Source organism: Vombatus ursinus, unplaced genomic scaffold, assembly GCF_900497805.2.
Source record: "Vombatus ursinus unplaced genomic scaffold, bare-nosed wombat genome assembly UNPS02009835.1, whole genome shotgun sequence".
NCBI lineage: Eukaryota > Metazoa > Chordata > Mammalia > Diprotodontia > Vombatidae > Vombatus > Vombatus ursinus.
The window spans coordinates 20,819,357-20,843,259 of NW_020949613.1; the positions used below are offsets into that span (position 1 = coordinate 20,819,357).

Below are 23,903 nucleotides of genomic sequence, written 5' to 3' on the forward strand. Positions count from 1 at the left end.
GAAACCAAATGACAGACCAAGAATACATTTTCCCCAGGTCCATGAATAAAAAGGTTAATGGAAATCTTACCCTCCAACCCCCACCTCCCTATGTCAGCACTCAAAATAAAGATGCATCATTGGGTAGGCCAAGCAAGGGAGTGAGAACTGTTTTGCTAACAGCTCATCTCACATCTAAATCTAGTTTTGTAGGAGCAGAAACAATGCAGAGCACGAACCACTATTTATCTTTGATCATTATGACTAGTTTTTCTTATTGTCCCAAGACTAATCATTTTAATTTTCTTTCCAAACTAGCTTCTTGCAACTACCCCCTCCCTCAGCCTTTCCTCTTCACATCATTTTGTTGGTTTCAGACTGATAATCATAAAATGTTAATAAATCCACTCACTGTTGTGAGTTGGGCTCTAATGGATAGATTTTATTGCTACCATTTTTAGTCTCCATTTGTCCTTTTGTGTGCTCTGGGTACCCATTATTTACTGGCGGGTAAAGGTGGGGAGGAAACAGCATAGTAATTATATTTGGTTCTGGCCGACCTCAGTGCCATCCACAAATGCATTGCTAAATCAATTTGCTTTATGATTTCTGATAGCTTTTACAGCCTCAAAATATAGGGTGTTTTGTGTGTATATACTGTCTTAATGAAAAAAGGAACTAGATGAACTATGTTGTGGGAGGGCAAGGCTTTTAAATTCATAAAAGATGGAACTGGCTGGAACCATCAAAGGGCATCTCATCTCCTGCCCCCGTCAGCTTGACAGTCCTGTATTTGCCAGAGAAGGGTTTTGCAAATAGATTGTTTAAGGAAGATAGTTTATATGTCTTTGATCACCTGTGATTGGAAAGTTCTTCCTTACATTTGACTCAAATCCCTCTGGCTGAAATTGGTCTATCATATAGAGTCAATGGAGAGAGAACAATCTCTTTTAATAATATAATTGACTTCTCTTTGCAATCAAGATGATGAAGGGCATCATATCCATGCCATATGAGGATAACTTGAAGAAACTAGAGTGGCAAAAGTGTTTGTCCCAGAGAAGAGAAGACACAAGGGAACATCATAATTTACTTCAAGTTTTGGAGAGACTGTCATGTGAAAGAGAGATTAGACTTGATCTGTAAGGGCCCTGCTGGTAGAACTCAGAGCATATGGTTGAAGTTGCAAAAAGGCAAATTTAGGCTTGATTTCATGAAAGAAACTTCTAAACAATTAGAGATGACACGAAATGGAATGGCTGCCTAAAATGTAACGGGTTGAAGTCTTTAAGCAGAGATTGGAGGACCAACTTGTTGGGGATGTTGTAGTGAGTGTGCATTTTCAGGTATGTGCTGAATTAAGTAGCTACTGAGGTCCCTCTATAATATTCTCTGATTCTCTTCTTGAACTCTTGTTTGAAAATAGTTTACTAGAATAATAATATATTTCCTCTGAGCACACTCTTTGTTTTTAATTTGAGGTATTTAAGTACCAAACTATTCAAAGAAATGTTTTAGGATCATGGAATTTTATAGGTAGAATGGACCTTAAAGGTCAAAGCTTAACTCAATGATCTTTTTTTGTGTAAGTGTATGTTTTTTGTACTGATGTGTGTGTAGTATATGGAATCAAACTTTGAGGGAGACATTGTGGTGTCGTAGAAAGAAATGGCCCTAGGATGCAGGAGATTTTGGTTTTAGTCTTGGCCTTAGGCAAGTCAACTTCAAGTCTATGAGCCTCATTTTCCTAATTTCTAAAATAAGCAGGTTGAACTCCATTTCTAAGGTTCATTCAAGCTCAATGATTTCATGATCTAAGTACAGCATTGTAACATACTCGTTTGTTGTTCTTCCTTCCTTCTCAAAGAGGACCAATGACATCAGGAGGGTGATGTCCTGACTTGCAAGAGAACTGGATTTAAGTGAGGCAGGGCTGTGCAGTCATCAGCCTCACTCTCTTCTCCAGAGTCATCCAGTGGTAAGACATAGGTCAGGATGATTGGTGATGACCAGGATGCAGTGGGAGACCTTGGCCTTTTTAAGTTAAGGTCTTTCCCAGGTCTCAGTTTGTCTAAGGCAACACCCATTCCATAAAAGCTAGGTAAAAATTGAGGCAAAAGATGGCTTAGATTGCCCACTCAAAAGAATCATCGAGAGTTCAGAAGACCCAGGTTAAATTTTTTTCTTTCACATACTGACTAGGTGACCCTGTTAAGTCCTGTTATTGTCTCTAGGCAGCTCCCTAAGACTATACAGGGCAGAGAAAGTGAAAGTCCACATTGGTAGAGGCAGTAGTTCACCAGGAGATCTGTGTGCAAGAGTGTTAACCATCTTCTGATTAACCTGATCTTATTCCGAATTAGAATAAAACTAACAGACCATCAATTTCTTTGGTTGTGGTAATAATTTTGCTCCTTTGATTCCAGTGGTTTGGAGATTGAACCAGTCCAGCTACAGTGATGTCACCTCAATGTGGGATAGTTGAAAAACCCAGAAGGACAGGACAAATGCTTGTAATACTTACGTATCTACTTTTCAAGATCTTTTGTTGAAGCCTTTTTGGAATCTCAAGAATATCAGTTTCATTTTGGCATAATTTCCTTTTTGCATCTTGAAGCTTTAAGAGGCACAAAAGAATGTGGTCTGTGGGCCTTGCAGTTCAGAGAGGAGGTTTCCTATGTCATTATCTCACCTAATGAAAACACAACGTTCAAGTGGAACTCCAGGTTGGAAGTGATTGTACTGTTTACAATGCCTTCACTGTCACAGGAGATAAATGAGCTATCTTTGGCAAACTGCTTGAAGGAGTAACATTGGTTCAGTCCTAAAGCCCATATTTGCTACTGAGGAAAAATATTTTCTCTGGGTGCTAGTCCAGGCTTAAAGTAAATTTTTCATGTCTCTGGGGCTCATTTTCTTTATTTGTAAAAAAAATGAGCAAGTTGTGCTACATCTTTGAGGTCCTTTCCACCTCACTGATTAGATGATCCTAAAAACAGCACAGCAAGAAGAGGACATTGTTAACAAAGAGCAAAAATGTCCCTCTTTTGCCAGCAGGTTTCTGGTGCCCCCTGGGAGATACCATCTTGTCAGGCTTATGGATGTCAGTCCTCTGAACTGTGCAACTATAAAATATGCAAGTGGACAGAGTCCACCTTCACTCTCTTGAATCTATTAATGAAGTTCATCTTTATGGTCACTATAGAGCCATGAGACCAATTTCTTAAAATCTTATTTTTCCTTCAGGTATCATTGATGCTTACAGTTTCAATAACTTGAAGAAATTGATCATTAGCTCAAATAAGTTTTTTTTTCCTTAGAGGAAGCTCTAGTTGTCTTCCTCAGACTTTCACCCTAAAATATCAAAAGATAATCACATCTTAGCAGACAAATATTTGGACAATACATCCGATAATAGGAATTTGATTCAATTCAAATCATTTGGTGTATACAGTTTTGTCTTGGGCATTATGAGAGGTAGTACAGTTTTGCTAAGAAAATCCTTGGTGTATTGAAATTTGTACTCTTGATAAGGTAGTCTGCCCAGGTTATATGTAAGGGTAAATAAGGAACTGAACTATGGAAACAGGAGTCTTTAAAGTGAGTATGCCTACCACATTATAGGTATCTTATTGCCATAGAGTAATATGGATATAAATAAACATACTATCACTTCTGGTATTTCATAGAGATGGAGAAAATTATAGTACTGGTCAAGGGTTGGGTCTTCAAGGCATTGGATGGGAATAGCAGGTAGGCCTAGTCTGGAAAGTATAGGCAGCAAGAATTAACTTCTAAGTTTATGGGGAACCAAAACTAAAAAGAGGACCATTTAAAAGAGGAAAAAGTAGGTGGGCCCCATAGGTAGAAGTTACAGTGAGACACATTTGGAGTCTGTATAATCTCCATCCCATTTGTGATACACAGTGTCAAAGTCTCAATCACAACTCACCATCTTATAGTCAGTCAGTCAATCAATAAACTAGCAATTCTTAAGCACCTGCTATGTATCAGGCAGTGTGCTAAGTCATGAGATACAAGAAAAGGCAAGAAATAGTACCTGCTCTCAAGGAACGCACAGTCTAATGGGGAAAACATGTAAGCAATTATATACCAACAAGATATACAGAGAACAAGTTGGGAGTCATACCAGAGGGAAAGCATTGAGATAAGGTGATTGGGGAGAAGGTTTTTTTCAGAAGGTAGGTCTTCATCTGAAATTCCAGGGCATCTGGGGAAGGCAGATGGTGGAGATGAGAAGGGAAAGTATTCTAGACATGGGGGACAGGCTTTGGTATGGAACTGAAACACTTCTCAGATGCAGCATTTTAAAACAATACTTTCAGACCATGGTCTCTTGCAAGTCCTTTATCTTCTACTCTCTCATTTACACTGAAACCTGCCATTTGCCATCATTAAAAATCTCTTCTATACATTCTTGGATAGTAGATTTAAGCTTTCTGGCCTCAGTTTCCATAACAATGAACTAAAAGTATAGAACCAGGTAAGGTATCTTCCATCTCTAAATATTTGTGATCCCCTTAACAGCTCAACCTTCTTGAAAAAATTAATCTTTACTAACAAACTTTGATTCCTTAGTAATCACTCCTCTCTTTAAGCTCATAAAGTTTGACTTTACTCCCTCTATTCTAATAAAATTGCTCTTAAAAATTGTCAATGGACTCCCCATCACAAAATCCAATGAGATTTCTCAGAATTCTTTCTCCTTTCTCTCTGAAGTAATATATATATATACATACATATATATGTATATATACACATAAATACATAGATACACTTATATACATATACATGTTATACATGTACATATAACACATAGACATAAATATATACACATATACACAGACATATATATACACATATACACATATACACATAGACATAGACATATATATACATATATACACATAGGCATAGACATATACAGATATATACAGATATATACACATAGACATATATATATAGACACATAGGCATAGACATATACAGATATATACACATAGACACACACACATATGTGTGTGTATATATATATGTATATATATATATATGTATATGCATAAAGATTACCTTCTCTTTCTACATGTTCTCTCCTCTCTGGGCTCCTGTTACACCATACAGGCAGTTCTCTTTCTTTGTGTGTCTCTGTGTCTGTTTCTATGTGTCTCTGATACTGTCCTCATCTCTCTGTGTGTCTTTCTGTCTCTGTGTCTCTGTGTCTCTGTATCTCTATCTCTGTCTCTCTCTTACTGTTCCTTGTTTGTCTCTTTTGTTGTCTCCTAGTCTTCCACACCCTTTAAGTTAACTGTTTCCCAGAATTCTGTCCTTTCCTGTGTTCTCTTGTTCTACTATCTCTCCTGTGACAGCCTTGTACTTCATGCTCTACTCAAACTTCAAAAGCACTATCTCCAGTCTGGACTTCTCTCTGGTGCTCCAAACTCACATCTCTTCCATGTTCGTACAAAACATCTGTGCCCAAGCAGCACTATCAACTCAAGTGTTCTAAAATCCGGTTTGCAACTTTTCCCCCCCAAAAAATTCTCCTTTGCAAGATTTCACCATTCTGGCAGTAGTATCCAGTTTCTGATGTTTTAATCTTTAATATTTATTGTCTTTGACTCTTTTCTTTCCCTTAATTCCCACTTCCAATAAGTTGTCAAGTCCTGTGATTTTCCCTCCATAGCATCTCTCACATTTCTTCCTTCATTTTAATTGCACCACTGCCCCATCACTAGCCCATATAGTCACCTCCCTCAATTATTACTATTGCCTCCTAGCTGGTCTTCCCATTTCTATCCATTTCTAATATATTCTTCATACTATCCCTGGGTTACTCTTCCTTCTGGATATAATGAGTCATCACAATAACCAGCTCAAACCCTTTATTGGGCTCTAATTAAAAAATATTTTTCCTGGCATCAAGGGCATTCACAAACCAGTGCCATGCTACTTTTCCTACTACTCTGATTCACATTTTGTACTTTAGCCACAATGGTCTATTTGTCAAAATCCTTTGTAGAAAGCCTCTCCTCTTCCCATCTTCTATATTGCCATCAAAGGCACCTCCTTCCTACCAGTCACCCAAGCTCACAGGCTAGGTGTCATTTTGACTTGTCACTCACACTCCACCACATAATATTTATTATATTGTCTTATCATGTTTTCTACATATTCTAAGTGTTATATGGTGCTTCTAGACTATAAGCTATTTGAAAGCAGGACCATAGCTGATATAAATTCTGTTTCTCTTCCAGCATCTAGCATAGGTTCATAATAGTTTAATTGAATTAAATTTCATGAGTAATGTTGCTACCAATTAGATATAGATTTTTACCATGGTGAGTTCTCCATCACCAGAAATTTTTAAGTAAAAGCAACAAGATGACTACTTTTCAGGGATTATGCAGATCCAATTCCTATATTGAGTAGGGAATATGACCTCCCAAGTTCATTCCAACTCTCAGAACCTATGATTCCATGACTTGACTTGCTCAAGGGCACACTGGTAGGGAGTGGTGGAGTGAGAACTAGGGATGCTATGCATGGTGAGATGTTGCCATTTTGTCCCCTCCTATTTATAAAACAATTTCATCTGTGCAGGTCTTACATGGATCATTTTCAGTGAAATAAGCAAAAACAAAACAAAACAAAAGCCCAACACTTAGGCAACCCTGTTTGCATGGGATTAGAGTCTTTATTGACTCAGTGGAATGTGTTGATGACAGAAACAAGCTTTCTCTGTCAACTCTGTAGGGAGTATCTTCTTGTAGCAGATATTTTTAAAGGCTCTTTTGTAGCTTTTTAAGGCTGTTTATGCAAAGTTGTCTCCTTTTCTAATAGGGTTCTCTGATTCCCAAGAGACTGATTCACTTTAGAAATAATCATTAAGACAGGTTATTGAATAAAAATGCACCATCAGCACATAGCAACTATATTTTGTCCTTCTCTGAGTATATATATCATTGCTGACCTTGGTTCACTGCTCCCATCCAAGCTGTAAAGTCATTTGTTTTTCTCTAAATGTCAATTGCTTAAGGAATACTTTGTGAAAAGGGGAAAATGTGAAAGAAGAGTAAAAACTTATTTTAAGCAGCAAGAGTTGAGCTATAGAAAACCCTTCTTTTCACTTACATAGATCAAGTAGGCAGAGATATCACTGCTTCAGGAAGATAGAAAATTGATGGATTATGAGTCAGAGGATTTAGGTTCAAATCATGGCTCTGCTATTTGCTACCTATGATCTTGGAAAAGTCACAACAACTCCCTAGTTCTCTCTTTTCTAGAGACGGCAAGGTAGGGCAATGGATAGACTGCTGGGCCTGGAATTGGGAAGATCTAAATTCAATTCTGACCTCAGATACTTACTAGCTATGAGACCCTGGACAAGTCATTTACTCTCTGCTTGCCTCAGTTTCCTCATCTGTAAAATAGAGCTAATAATAGCAACTACTTCCCAGAGCTGTTGAGTTAATATTTGTAAAGGGCCTGGTACATTGTAGGTGCTCAATTAATTCTTGTTTCCTTCCTTTCTTTTCTTGTTTGCAAATGGAAGGATCAGACTAGATGATCTCTAAGTTTCCTCCTACCTCTAAATCTATGTTCCTATAACCTCCAATACTATTCCTATGAAGAGGATACATCTATAAATTTATAGATTTGTAAGGAAATTCTGTGGTCTGTAAAATTTCAGTCACAAAACATCCTTCATCTTTGTTTAGTGCCAACATACACACGCTCATAGATTTAGAGCTAGAAAAGGCTTTAGAGACCATCAAATCCAAGTCACTCATATTATAATGAAAGAAGCAAAGCACAGAGATGTAACCAGGATTATTTTACTAGATTGCTCAGAGGATAGAGGACTGAACCTGGAGTCAGGGAGATCTTAGTTCAAATCTATCCTTAGATACTCACTAGCTATGTGACCGTGCCAAGTCAGTTAACCCTATCTGCCTCAATTTCCTCATCTGTAAAATGAGCTAGAGAAGGAAATGGCAAACCACTCCAGCATCTTTTCTGAAATGCCAAATGGGATCATGAAGAATCAAACACCACTGAAACAAAGGAAGAACAACAAAGCTGCAGGAAACCTCAGAGACCCTTTAACCCAAATGTTGAGACCCGGATGAGACAATGGTGCATCAGAGAAATAAGTGATCCTTCCAAGGTCACACAACTGAGTAGTTTCAGAGTTGGAAGGAGAAGCCAGGCCCTCTGATTCACTGTCCAGTGTTCTTTATATTATACAATCCAACCTCTAAAACTTGTGAATGGGCTGTCTACATCTGCCAAGGGAAGAAAGAAATGCTTCGATATTTTGTACTGTGCTGCAGATTTTTCCCCCTTTTGCCATATGAAAAGCAAAGTTCTGACAAGCACACAAAATTTTCTTCATAGATCTTTTGGTACACATGGACAACATGTGATAATTGCCTTGTTAATTTCTCTTTAAAATTTTCCTGTAGGTTTCTTGAATGGTTTACCTTATGGTGACATTGTCAAATTATAGATTTAGAACAGGAGGAGGCACCAAAGACCATCTAATCTAGCTCCCTCTTTTACAGATGAGGAATCTGGGGAATAATTTGTCTAAGGTCATATAGGTCATACGTTTGAACCCAGGTCCTCTGACTTCAAATCTCATGCTTTTTGGGAAAGACAGAAGGGAAAACAAAATAAAAACAAAACCAAATAAACAACAAACAATAGAGCCAAAGGTTAGAAGAAAAAAAAACCCTGCAATTATTTATTTATTTACTTTACTTTCCTGATGCATGGCTCAGAGCTGCAGAAGCCATATTCGCTCACTGTAATCTTTCATCAGTGAGTGTGCTGGGCTGCCTAACATCTGTGGATTGTTAAGATAAGTTATTACGCAGACCTGCTTTAGTTTAGATTAGTTTGGAACACATCCCAGGATATTCAATCAGGATGTAATTCCTGCAAGCTGCTAGACTGCTTGCTCCACATACTTCTCCTAAAATGTTTTTCGATCAACAGTCTTCTTGTCGAAAAAGTTGTCACCTCAGCCGCTTTTCCACTCTTCAAGAAAGGCCTTTGTCAAGTAATCCCTCTGGACTGACCATGGCTCAAGGCAAGCCCTAGACAATACTAGGTAAAACTATAAAGGAAATCCTAAATAGACATGCTCAACTAGCTTCTCTGTGAGTATTGTGCTTGTCTTGTTCCATGTGGGTGGTGTTTGAAAGAGTGTGACAGAATCTCATATACTTTTTATTTTATAGTTGATGTGGGTAATTTCTTGGTTTTTGAAGATGGGTTTGATCTTTTTGAATGTGATTTCGGTAACCGAATGAGAAGGTTGGGTAAATATAAGTAGAAGGTTTTCACAAAATAAGGTTTTCATGATTTAAAAAATACATTCTTATGTTTTATTTAAGCAGAAAAAGATGAGTAGACTTCTTAGTCATTTTCAAATGTATTTCTAGTTGCAACAATGTAAGACATGAGATGATTAGACATATATGATATTTGCATTGAAATTTGCATGAGAAATTAATGAACTTATATAAGTGAAGGTGCATTTCAAACATAAATTGGTCAATAGTCATTTTAAGATAATTGCAGTTGTATTTTGTCCATACACCTTCTAGTATCAGAGCAAGGTAAGATTCTGTTGGAAATAGAATTAAAATTATATTTATCACACAGTTTCCCATTCAATGTTATGGGATACTCTCTAATAGATGTATTGCTACAATCAATATATGGTACACATTGGTAAAAACTTTGTACATCTTCAAATTATTGACATAGTCAAATCCTGATCGCATTTTAAAAAAAAATCACTATGACCTCCTAATAGCAGAGAAATGAATTAATCATGAAGAAAAGATTGTCATTGAAATCATGGTAAGAAAATAATCAGCCATGATATGTAGAAAGATATATTTTAAAATCTTTGCTTACCCCCACTTCCCTATCAATATCTCTTAGGTTTCTGTTTCCTGGTTTTCCTCTCACATCAAAAATAAATATCTGTTTTTACAACTATGGTAGTATGTATATATTTGCAATGAGTTTGCTCTGAATTCCTAGACAAAGAAATATGCTCTCAGTATATTTGTACTTAAATGTTGCCTTTCAGAAAGGATTAGTGAAAGCAATGAGTGAAAGAACATTTATTTTTGTTGGTGTAATAACAAATTGTGAAATAGCACCATGTTCAATTGTTATCTAACTAGTGCAAAAGGTACAAAAGTGCACCCCTACATTCCCTCCAGCTACTGAAATCCTGTCACCTTCACCACTGTTCTGGTTGCTAGAGGAAACAAGAGGTCTCAAGATATCTGTTATGATGTATGTACATCTTAGACCTGCCCCATCTATGCTCAGGTCTTCTGAACAGAGAGGGCTCTTTCCTTCCATCCAGAATCCTGGGCTGAGAACATTTCCCCCAAAAATGTCCCGCTCAGTGTCTCTATTTTAATCAACTAAGACTTTTGAATGACCTTAATTCATTAAGCAGGGGAGCTGATGATATGTAGCACAGTTGGGAAATAGTCATCTTTCCCTTATTTGGTCAGCAATTTAAGCGGAAGCAGCTATACTCCATAAATCCTAAATTATGATATAGGTTTTATGGGATGAGCAGCTCATCTTTTTTGGGCATCTCAGTAAATGAGGATACTCTCATATTTATCATGGTTCACTGTAGGTATGTGATATATAGTCCTTGAATTAAATCTTTTCCAGCCCCCCACCCCTTAATTTTTAGGAGGGGGAGCTGAGGGAGATGTCTAAAGCTTTTGCAATATTCTGATTCTAACAGACAGCTTCCCTTTCCTTAGGACCTCAGTTTTCTTGATGTTGTTAATCTCTTTTATTTAGTCTTGTGTAAAAAAGCAACAATCTGCATCCTAGTTCATCTAGACCTTCACACATACACACACACACATTATATATATAAGCATATGATATGTCTTCCTATCTTTGTTTCTACTCTCCACCTCATATGTGCTTTTCTTCCTATCCTCTTGAGGTTTAAAATATATTTATTCCTTTCCCCTCTAGCTTTAGAATTTCTTCTCTTTTACTACATTCTGTTCTTTCTGATTTAATATCTTCATTATTTTCTTCATCTGCTAATATATTACCTTCATCATTGCATTTTTATTTTCCCTTTGGGATTTTATTATCCTAGATTAAATCTAGGAAACTTGAATCTCAAACTTTGAGTTGATGCAAAAATATTTTTTAATCATGTGTGCATGTGCATGTGTGTAGACACATACATAGATACATATGTATTATAAAATACATGCAGATTTAGAATATTATGCATAATGCATTATGCATTGCTTCTAATGCAAATATATTGAGTTATTAGAGGATGATGAATGCTGTGAACTATTAATTTTGGTTTGGTTTTGATCAGATTTGATAACAACCTTATTATCACTCATCACCTTGTTACCTATTAGGGGATGACAATTTTGAGGGCCTTATAAACTCATAAAATATTAGGAAAAGGATTGTAATACCTAAACATGATAGTGGGGTAAAATGCAGTATACTTTGGTATCAGAAAGACCTGGATTTGTATTTTGCCTCAGGCTGTAGGGTGTATGACCATGGTGACACACTTAATGTCTCAGAGCCTCAGTTTCATCATCTATAAAATGGGGATAATAATTGCACCTACCTCACAAGATTAGTGTAAGACTCAAATAAGATAATGTATATAAAGTGTTCTGCAAACATTAAAACTCTATATGAAAGTGAGCTATTATTATTTCTATGAAAGGCAGTACCACTTCCAAAGGTGCTGAAACTGGGTTTGGGGGAAGGACTTGTTGTGGTTTAAGAACATTAATTCTGCCACATGGAGCCTTTGCCCATTGACAGCACTGCTGAATGGAGAAAGTGGGTGCTGACAATGTGTGGGGTGCTGTAGTTTCCCTGGCATGTCCACTTAAGCCAGCCATAGTTTTACTGAACACTTTGAAGGTCAGGGTGACTGAAGTAGAAAGGTAAACTGCTTCCCATCTGTACCCAGAGAGATGCATAGCTTTCATTATTCTCCCCATATTTGGAGGAGAAGGAAAAACTGTACAATTACTGAATGCTGGTTAAAAAAAGTTCAAGTTTGTTTCTAAATTAAATTAAGCATTCTGAAGGAATCCTTGTATTTGGATAGAAAGACATGAGTAAATTGGGCCTCAGGTTTATTGCCTTGGTAAGTAGTTGGGAAATGACATTACATACCATAAAATGTCCCTTGTGGTCATTTAAAAGGGAAAATAGATAAATGGAAAGTTAAAGAAAAATATAGGGATTTCCATTTTGGTTTGTGCATTGCTATTTTTTTTATGTGACTACCTTTCTTTGAGATAGAGGCTAGACCTGTGATTTCTTTAGCATAAGGAATTCTCATGCGAGGAAACTCCTTCAACCAGTTCTGCTTGGTTCTCTCTCTGCAGTTTGTAGTCTTAGAGAATTTCCTAGAGCATTGAGAGGTTAACATCCCTGCTCAGGATCATGTGACCAGTATATTTCAGGGGCAGGTCTTGAACCTCCATCTTCTTGATTTTGCCATTGCCTTTGTTCATTACACAATGGTGCCTCATGACTATCATTAGCACTGAAAAAATAGATAAGGAAGTTGAACGCAAAGGAAAATGATTAAAGCTTTAGAGCTGTAAAGGACCTCAGAAATCATCTAGTCTTATGCCCTCATTTTACAGATGTGGAAACAGACCCAGAGAGGTAATTGCCTAAAGATAGAGCTTTTGGGGCTTTTCAATCACAAACAAACAAATGAAGGCCTGAATTCAAATTTGACCTCAGACTAGTTGTTTGACCCTGGGAAAACACTTAACCTCTGTTTGCCTCAGTTTACTCATTTATAAAATAGGAATAATAATGTTACCTGGATTCCAGGGTTCTTATGAGTATCAAATAAGATAATAATCATAAAGTGCTAAGCATAGAGCCTGGCACATGGTGACTGCTATATAAATGTTACAAAACAGAAGTAGTAAATGTAAAACTTTGAGATTTACAAAATGCATTACAAATATTATCTCATTCTATCTTCACAATAATCCTAGAAAGCAGGTGCTATCATTATTTCTATTTTACAGACGAGGAAACCAAGGCAGGCAGCAGTTATGTGATTTAACCTAGTGTCATATAACTAATAAGTGACCGAAGCCAGATTTGAACTCCGGTCTTCCTAACTTTGGGTCCAGTGCTCAATCCATTGTCTCATCCCTTTCTTTGACTACCCAATTCTGCCTAAGCTCCTGGCATTTACAGGCTATCTGACAGTTGAGATATTGTCTGGATAGAGACTATCTAGTAAGTAGCTGACTCCAAGAATTGAATTAGAGTCTTTCTGACTCCAGTTCCAATGTTTCAGCCCATTCTGCCACCTAGCTGCCTCTTAGCACCAACTATCTCTTTCTAATGATTATGGTCTAAAGCTAATGGATTACCTCAGTCTTCTTTATATACACATTCACAGGAAACAAAAGACTCGTAGAAAATAGCCTATGGGTATAAAAATGAACTAAGAGGAAATTCCAATATCCTTAAAGATGGAAAAGCCCTGAAAAATCATCTCGGCCACTCCTAAATAAACCTAGGGCCAAACACTTGCCTGACAGATCTAGGCAGGATGTTGGTTCTAGATAGTGCATGTCCCACTTGAGAAAGTCCCATTTTCTCAAGAAATGTAGAAGGCCTATTGTGGATACGAAGCTTTCTAATTTCTCTTGAAATCAAATTATATTATTCCGAAAGTACGCCACTTATCTCTTATTCCCTAACAAATATCTATCGAGAGAGAGAGAGAGAGAGAGAGAGAGAGAGAGACAGAGAGACAGAGACAGAGACAGAGAGACAGAGAGAGAGAGAGAGAAAGTGGAGGCAGTGTAGTATAGCAGACAGGTAGCTGACCTCAGAATTTGGACATCCTGGATTCATGCTGTTCCTTTGACATTATTGGCTTAGTGACCCTGGGACAGTCAGTCAGTTTAACTACTTAGTGTTAAAGGCGGCTCTCAAATCAACATGAATTCATTAAATATCTACTATATGACAGGCACTATGGTAGTGAAAATATAGTAAATGAAACAATACCTACTTGCATGTACTTTACATTCTAAAAATATAGAGGATCTTCTTTGGTTAAGGAAGTTTCCTTCCAAAAGTGCTATGTGCCAGTGAAACCATGGGTCTCGGATAAATAAGGCTATCAATTTAAATGCATGCACTTCCCTCTGCAGATAGGGCATTTCTCAGAGTGAATTGTATCTTGTTATTTCTTCTTTAAACAGGTTATGTGGGTATGCAATTTATGTCGAAAGCAACAGGAGATCTTAACCAAGTCTGGAGCTTGGTTTTTTGGCAGTGGACCTCAGCCAGCAAGTCAAGACGGGACACTCAGTGACACAGCTACGGGTGCAGGCTCTGAGGTACCTAGAGAAAAGAAAGCCAGACTACAAGAACGATCGAGATCTCAGACCCCCTTAAGCACAGCAGCAGCCTCCCAGGAAACCCCTCCTTCAGGGGTCCCATCGGAGCGAAGCAAAGGAACAGAACTGTCCCAGAAAGCCATGGGTCTGGAACAGAAACAGGTTTCATCCAGATCTAGAAGTGAACCCTCTCGAGAAAGGTAATAGTCCAGCAGACCTGTTCTTTTTCTCTCCCAAAAGAACCATGGCAGGGGCATAGTTAGAAAGCCTTGCCATTTTGGGGACCTGGCTTGTAAAAGGTAGTGATTGTTAGAAACCTTTGTGCATCCAAAACAAAACTGATTGTAGAAGTGAAGAAATGGGTGAATAGAGGATCATAGGAGACCCTCATTTTGTAGATGAGGAGAATGAGATTCGGGTAACATGATTTGCCCAAAGTCACGAAGTCACAAAGATCAGATGTGAAATTTGAACCCAGAAGCTTTGACTCTAGAGCCAGTATTCTTTCCACTGTATTTAACTTCAGGGTATACATGATTGGAAACATTTTCACACTTATTGTCGTTGTCTAATTGTTTATAATATCTGACTCTTTGTGACCCCATTTGAGGTTTTCTTGGGAAATATACTGGAATGGTTTGCCATTTCCTTCTCCAGCTCATTTTACAGATGAAGAAACTGAGGCAAACACGGTTAAATGACTTATCCATGGTCACATAGCTAATAAGTGTCTAAGACCACATTTAAACTCAGGTTCTCCTGACTCCAGTGTCAGTACTCAATCCACTGCACCACCTAGCTGCCCCTTTCATACTTATAGACCAAAGCATAATATATATTCTGGCCCTCTCCTAGACAAATCTATAGAAGTTTAGTGTTACAAAGTTTTTTTATACTTATTACCCATTGACTAAGTGGCACAGTGCATGAAGCATTGAACTTGAAGTCAGAAAGACCCAAGTTTGAAGCTTATCTCAGACACTTAGTAGTTGTGTGATCCTGGGTAAATCAAATTATCATGACTCAGATTCCAAATTTGTAAAATGGGGATAATAATAGCACCAATTTTTCAAAGGGATACTGTAATAATTAAATGATCTAACACGCAAAATACTTTATAAAACTTAAATCTCTATGTAAATGCTAGGTATTGTTATTACAATATAACCTTCTGACAGCTACTTTCGCCTCTTCTGTAGCTCTTATAGATATTTGGTAGGTAAAATACAAAGAACATTGGACTAAAAGTAAGGAGACTTGGGTTCTGACATTGGTACTGACCCAATCCATCTAAATGTCATCTGACAAATGATATTGACAAACTGTGTATGCTGATAACCTGATTCTTAAGCAAAGAGATCGAGACAAAATGATCTCTAAGAAGGTCTTTCATCTGGAAGTTCAATGCTCTATGATAAAAGCATGGCGATAGCATCACCAACTTTATTTTATGTCTGAACATCTCTCTTATGCTATGGCATAATTGTCAACATGATAATGTCGACAGTTTGTACCATACCCAAAAATATGATTTAGGAATCTAGATGCTATCAATAGCTATACCAAATAATGTTCAAAAAAAGTTAAGGCTGTATCTGATTGCTTAGGATGGAAGGATAGAATTTGGAACTCAAAACTTAAAAAAAAATGTTAAAAAATTACTTAACATATAATTGGGGAAGATGTATTTTTCGAAAGGAAGTCAAGGCTAAGATATTTGGGCGAAAAGATAATAAACAATTCTAGAAACTTTGAGTGTGTTCATTCTTTTGGTTGAGTAAACTAATGTTTCCTAACTCCTTTTTTCTCTTTTCCACTTCAAAGTGTGGTGAGATAAATTATTGTTTTCAAATTACTCTATTGCTACAATGAGGAAGTTCCATTCATAATAATGAAAGGAGATGTGTATAGAGATGTGTATTCAAGTTCTCCTTGTGACGCATATTGGCTCTGTGACCCTGGTGACTCAAGTTCAAAAGGATCTGTTTTCAAGTTCTCCTTGTGACACAAATTCACTATGTGACCCTGGACAAATCACTTGAAGTCTCAGTACTTCAGACAATCCTCCAAGACCATAAGTTGCATAAAAAGTGCTGACCTGCACTGGTAGTGGGGAGTTCTTTCTGTGGGCGGTCCCTCCACACTTGAAGTTATAATTCTGGATAAAAATAAATGATGTTTGCACGGTTTTTAATATTTGCAAAGCTCTATAAACACATTTCCTTATTTTAACCTTATAGCAGCTCTCTGAGGTAAGTGCTATATCTATTTCACAGAAGAGGAAAGGAGGTTTATTTGCCCATAATCACAAAGTTCGTGTCTGAGGGGATGTTTGAACTCAGATCTTCTGACTCTAATTCCCTTTCTTTATCTATCACATGAAATTGCCTAAACTAGTGCTAAATTAGAATTCTGACGTAAATCCATTTAAATTAAAACATTCCTTGTTTATATTTTCCTGGGTAATTCATAGACTGTCAGTGCTATCATGTCGACATACATAGCCATATAGAGATGTTCACAGTTGAAATGAAGTAGTCAATAATATTTCCTGCTTCTATCATAGACCAAAATATTTTTAGACAGAAGGGTTTTTAGTTGTCATCTTGTCTGATCCTTTTGCTTCATCGATGAGATAAGCAGCACTCACAGATGTTAAATGATTTGCCAGATGGCACACAGACGGCTGGTGTCAGCACCAGGGTCAGAATCCCAATTTTCTGACTCCCAACCCAATGCATTTTGTATTATATCACTTAGCTCACATCTCTTGTCAAATGTTTTTTGGTGTTTTGCATGTAGCACAAAGTTATTAGCAAAGTGGTCCTTGATAGTCATTGAAGTTATCTAAGAAATGTTTCAGTCAATCAACAAACATTTGAGAGCTTACTATATACTAGGTATTGTTCTAAGCACTGTGGAAACAAAGAAAGGCAAAAACACAAAATCAGTTCCGGTCCTCAAGGACTTATATTCTAATGAGAGAGAAGATATAGGTAGGTAACCTTAGAAGACAAGGCTCCAGTGGCTGGGAGAACTAGCAAAGGACCCCTGCCGAATGTGACTCATTCAACAACTATTTATTATTCTTTTGATCTTATCCATGTAGACAAGTTTAAAATGTTGAAATCGTTCACCATGGTAGAAACCATAAAACATGGTACTAAGAAACACACTGATGCAGTTGGCTCATATCTATAAAACAATAACTCACTATAAAGCTTTAACCATGGCTCTACATCACCCACTTCTAAAACTAGATGTCATACTCATTTATTGAATCATACCCTAATGTTCATCATGATGTGAATTGCATTTATTTCATAGCCTAAAGGAGAAACGTTCGTGTGGTCTAGTTTTTGTGATTTAAGTTTTTTTTTCCATTGTTCTTATTTTACTTTTTATATTTCTGGTAGGAAGAAGACTTCAGTGACTGCTGAGCAGAATGGCAAAGGGGGGCTGAAAAGTGAGCGTAAACGTGTGCCAAAATCCTCCCTCCAGCAAGGGGAGGGACCTGTGGAGGAGAGAGACCGGAAAGAAAGGCGGGAAAGCAGAAAGCTGGAGAAGGGCCGGTCGCAAGATTTGCCAGAAAAACACGAGGAGGGCAAAGTAGTGGAGGATGAGAAACAAAGGAAAGAAGAAGAATATCAGACTCGATACCGAAGTGACCCTAACCTAGCGAGGTATCCCGTCAAGCCCCACCCCGAAGAGCAGCAGATGCGCATGCATGCCAAAGTCTCTAAAGCTCGCCATGAAAGGAGACATAGTGATGTGTCTTTGCCCCACACAGAGGTGGAAGAATCAGAGGTGCCAGAGAACAAGTTAGGGAAACGGGCCCAGCCTTCTGGATCTCAGGATCGGAAATCCCTTTTGGAAACTCAGAGGTCGTATTCCATAGAAAGACCGGGTGACGTAAGAATATCTGTTTCCAAACAATTAACTAATCATAGCCCACCAACTCCCAGGCATGGCCCTGTTCCAACAGAACACCCTGAGTCCAAGAACCAAGAGTCTTTCAAAAAGCAGAGTCGCCTGGATCCTAGCTCTGCTATTCTTATCCGGAAAGCGAAGAGGGAAAAAATGGAAACGATGCTGAGGAATGACTCTCTGAGCTCTGACCAGTCGGAGTCAGTACGGCCATCTCCGCCCAAGCCCCATAGATCCAAGAGAGGGGGGAAAAAGAGACAAATGTCTGTCAGCAGCTCCGAGGAGGAAGGTGCCTCTACACCTGAGTATACCAGCTGTGAAGATGTGGAAATAGAAAGTGAAAGCGTCAGTGAAAAGGGTAAGTGAGAGGTAGATTGTGGAGTAATGCGGGGGAAAGGGGGAAATGAGCGCTGCTCCTTTAGTCTCGCTTTATGACGCTCGGACCCAGCTGCTAGGTTCTTAACTTGACCCACAATCCGTGACAATCCCACAATTCTTATGTTGAATTTGGAAATACTATCAAAAGTGCCAGATTTACAAGGTAGTTATCCATCATAACTCAAGGTCAGTGCCTTGAAATTTAAGCTCTTTAAAATATTGGTTGTTGATTCACTTGATTTTGACTGAAGGCTGCTTCTGTTTTCAGTGGGTCTGAAAGGGGTAAATGTTCTAAACAAAACAAAGTTGTTGACTTAGGAGGTTTGATGTGGCAGTCAGAGAAGGCGACACTATTCCAATGAATCTCTCTCATAAGGCTTTGAGGAAACTATTGTCTCAAGAAAAGAATTGAAAGAATTTTAATGGAAAAAAATTCTAATAGAAATTGTGGTACAAAGATGACTGAAAACCCAAAGGAAAAATCCATGTAATGTGTGTGTGGGTGTATATATATATATATATATATATGTGTGTGTGTGTGTGTGTGTGTGTGTGTATACACCCACACCCACACATACATATATACATATATGTGTAAATATATATAATATATATTACATTCTATGTATACACACAACATGGATTTTCCTATATGTATATATGCATGCATACACATATAGTTTTCATGTCTATGTACACACATGGATTCTCATATGAGTGTGCATATATTTGTGGGTATGCACATATATGAATGTCCTTATGCATGAGTTTTCATATTCATGTATATGTAGACACACAGATTTTACATATGTATACAGATACATGGATTTTCATATATGTGTGTATACACTTCCACATGTAGACACATGTGTATTTTGACAGATGTATACATGTGTATACACATGACTTTTTGTATATGAATACACATATGCACACACAAGTTTTCACACATGGATTTGTGTATATACCTGCATGTTTATATATGCATGTATATATGCACATGCATGTGGATTTTCATATGTATGTGTAAGCAGATGAGGGAATTTCCCTATTTAAAAATAGATATATGCACACACATACTTGATTTTCATTTATATGTATACATACATACAAGGAATTACATACATACACATACACAGATATTTATTTCAGAAATGTGCTAATTCATCATTTACCACAATGACTTAAATTTTTCAAGATCAAGACTATTATTTGTAGCAAATGATTCCCATACTTTTGACTCCCCAAATCTCCATCATTTGATTCATTTGATATATATGTATGTGTGTGTATGTGTGGGTGTGTGTGTGTATACATACATCTCTCTCAATAGATGTGTATATATGTATTAAAAAACTGGGAACATCAAAGGGATATTTGAAAGGAATATAATGGCGGAGGGTTTCAATGTCATTTAAAACATGTTCCCTTTAACAAATGAAACAACAGAATGCTATTATATTCTATTCACATAATGGCTAGTCAGCACTGGATTGAGAACGAAGAAACCAATTTTCAAGGCCTCACTATGCTAATAATGAATGAGCTGTGTGACTTTGTGTGAGTTGCATTGTCTCTGTGAGCCTCAGTTCTCTCATCTGGAAAATGAGCATTTGAACTAGATGGTTTCTAAGTTACCTTCTAGATTGAATGTTTTTCTAAGATTTTGTCAATTGAAAGGCTATCTCAGGCTGCCTGTGTTTTTGATTGAGGTGAGAAAAAATTAAGTTTTGCATTTTTGTTGATAAACATATGCTTATTTAGGTAACTAAGTTTTTCTGTACCATATACTTACATTTCTTTTACCATAACTAAATTGACTAATAGTCATGAGTAAATTTAAAAAGTTAACTTGACATTACTCACATCAAACCAAATCTTCTTATGCTTAATGCAAAAGAAGTTATATGCAAAAATGTAAAACCTCCACATTAGGAGAAGTACATGTGTTTATTGAGAAAGGACATTCTATCAAAATGTTATTGCGATTCACATGAAGAGCCGTCGTTCAGTGGAGCTCTTATGTACCGAGAATCAACTTGTTCCATTTTAAGTTACTTTCTGAAAAGGTTTAATGTGCAAGAGATGGTAGGCTTTATTCCTCTCAATCCCAGCATGAAGCATTGGGAGCAATGTGTGAAAAGTTGTAGAAATATAATTAGATTTAATGTGAAGAGAAAAGGAATTAAAAAGCAAACTTCCTAATATTTAGAGCTATCCAGATGCATGAAGACGTGGTTCAACAGTTTGTATGTTTCATTTCATTGAGAGCTTTCTGGTGAAAGGCAGATGATTATTTGTTGAGTATAATTTATGTACAGGGCATTCTTGGTCAGGGATTGTGAGGATCAGATAGACTTTGAGGTCTCTTCTAAATTTGGTTTCTATTTTTATTTTTATATTGTATATATTATATGATCACATAATTATATACATTTAATATATTATATTTTATAACTAACCTTGAACTACGGTATGTTCTTTAGTGAGACATTGAATGGGTTCCTGTGATTACCTTCCATACTTTACTGTTATATTTCTTCAAGACTGATCTGGTTCTTAGGAATTATAATGTTTTAACTGAATCTGCTCCTTGGACATGTGGACTACTCCTAATAGGCTATATAGTCATACTTATAATGATAAATACAATGAAACAACAACCATAATAGCTGGCATTTATGTAGCACTTTAAAGTTTTCAAAGAGCTTTACAAATCTTATCTCATTTGACCCTTCGACTACCTTGTAATATAGGTACTAGGGAAAACTGAGGCAGCTGAGTGGCACAGTGGATAAAGCACTGAGCTTGGAATCAGGAAGATTCATTTTCATGACTTCAAATCTAGCCTCAGACACTTTTTAGCTATGTGACCATGGGCAAGTCACTTAATACTGTTTGCCTCAGTTCCTCATCTATAAAAATGAGCTAGAGAAGGAAATGGCAAACCACTCCAGTATCTTTGCCAAGAAAACCCTCAAACAGGGTCATGAAGAGTTGGACACAACAGAAACAACCAAACAGTAAGAGGCAGATAGAGGTCAAGTGAATTTCCCAGAGTCACACAGCTGGCAAGTAACTGAGACAAGATTTCAAGTCAGGTCTTCCTGATTTCAGATTCAACACTCTTATCCACTGTGCCCACCTAGCTTTTATAATTCTCTTAGATAAACTATATGGCTCTATATAGAAATGTATGTATCTTGTGTATGTCTAAACCAGATCCATCGATGCCTATTTATCTAAATACTTATATTGATAATATATTTTAGTATTTTGTCAGATGTAATGGCACATGGTTGTTATCCCAGCTCTTCAGAGACTGAGCTGATAGATCTTCTGAGACTGCTAAGATCACTTGAGTGTGGGAATTCTGTGCAACAGTGAAGCAAAAGCTGATCAGATGTTCGCTAAGTTCATTCACGGCAAACCTTTCTTCTTGGCAAGGCCAACAGGCTTTCTAAAGAGGGGAGAAATTGAGCAGGTCACATACTTTGTACTGATCAGTAGTGGTATCAGGCTTACAAGTATCTACTACGCTTCTAGCCTAAGGGAGATAAAGAAACCCAGTCTCAAAACAAAAGAAATATGTTCTACAATTTTACTAGGACTCAAAGTCCAACTATATAGTTTAAATAACCTACTTAACTCTTTCTAAGAAAGTCACAATATTTACTCTTCTTCACTCCCGTATTCCCATGGCATTCTCCTATTCTTTGATTTGTTAAATGTCATCACATCTGCTGCTAATTCTTATAGTACTCATGGATGTGGTTTATCTGGGCATAGAGACATGAACTCATGAAAAGCAATTATATGATTTTTGTTTAATATCATCTCATTTATCTTAGGTTTCTATTCCCTAATAGTCAATTTTGTTCTATCCGCTCTAATCCAACAACTACTTTTCCTTGTTAGAAAAAACTGAAGGAAAATAAGAGCTAAATAATTCTACTTTCATGTCATTTTTTGTTGTCCTCATCTTTCCCACCCAAAACAGTGTTCTTATTGATGCTTCATCCATCCCTCTTCTTACCCCTAACAGAGTTTAAAAGGACCTATTTTGGTTTTATTTATTTCAAATGTTTTTGACAGCTATTTTCCTAGAGTAAATGTTATTATAATATTTTTAAATTGACAATATATAAAGTACTGTATCTGAAGAGTAGTTCTGTTCCTGTGCACAACTTTCTAATAATAAGGAAAACAATAATTAACTTTATGCAGCACTTATTATGTACCACACACAATGCTAAGTACTTTACTATTATTAACTCATTTAATCCTCACAACTCTGAGCGGTAGCTATTACAATTATCCTCATTTTATAGATAAGCAAACTGAGGCAAACAGAATTAAGTGACTTGCCCAAAGTCACACAGCTAATAAAAGATAGTGTAAAGATAGACATGAACTTGAGTTTTCCTGACTCCAAGCCTGGTACTCTATCTGCTGTGCCACCTATCTGCCCCATTAACTATACTAATGAAAAAACAATCTGGAATTATGACCAAAGAGTTATTAAAATGCCTATACCCTTTGACCCAGCAATACCACTACTAAATCTATTTCCAAAGATGACTAGGGAAAAAGGAAAAGAACCTACATGTTCTAAAATGTTTATAGAAGCTCTCTTTGTGGTGGCAAAGAAGTGGAAATTGCAGGGATGCCCATTAATTGGGGAATGCCTGAATAAGTTGTGGTATATAATTGTGATGGGATACTATTGTGCTATAAGAAATGATGAGCCCGGTGATCTTAGAAAAACATGGAAAGACTCACAGGAAATAATGAAGAGCAAGATGAGCAGAATCAAGATAACATGATATACAGTAACAGCAATAATGTTTTAAGAATGACATTAATGGGGACAACTAGGTGGCACAGTGCACAGAGCTCCGGCCTTGGAGTCAGGAGGACCTGAGTTCAAATCTGGCCTCAGACACATAACACTCACTAGCTGTGTGACTCTGGGCAAGTCACTTAACCCCAATAGCCTCATATATATAAAAAAGCAGAGCAAAAAAAAAAAAGAATGACATTAATGAATAAGTCATTTTGACTATTATAAATATCCAAATTATAAAGGACATTTGAAGAAATGCACTGTCTGCATCCAGAGAAAGAATTGATAAATAGAAGCTTGTATAGAATAAT

The 23,903-nt window shown here is 37.1% G+C and overlaps 1 protein-coding gene across 1 annotated transcript in view; it reads left to right on the plus strand.

Annotated features, from left to right (window-relative positions):
- Positions 1 to 23,903, plus strand: part of RIMS1 (regulating synaptic membrane exocytosis 1) — a 695,579-nt gene that overhangs the window by 358,091 nt on the left and 313,585 nt on the right. Inside the window, exons 5-6 of the mRNA XM_027852913.1 lie at positions 14,304 to 14,641; positions 17,858 to 18,726. Coding sequence (XP_027708714.1) covers positions 14,304 to 14,641; positions 17,858 to 18,726 — 1,207 coding nt within the window. The remainder of the gene's footprint in view (positions 1 to 14,303; positions 14,642 to 17,857; positions 18,727 to 23,903) is intronic.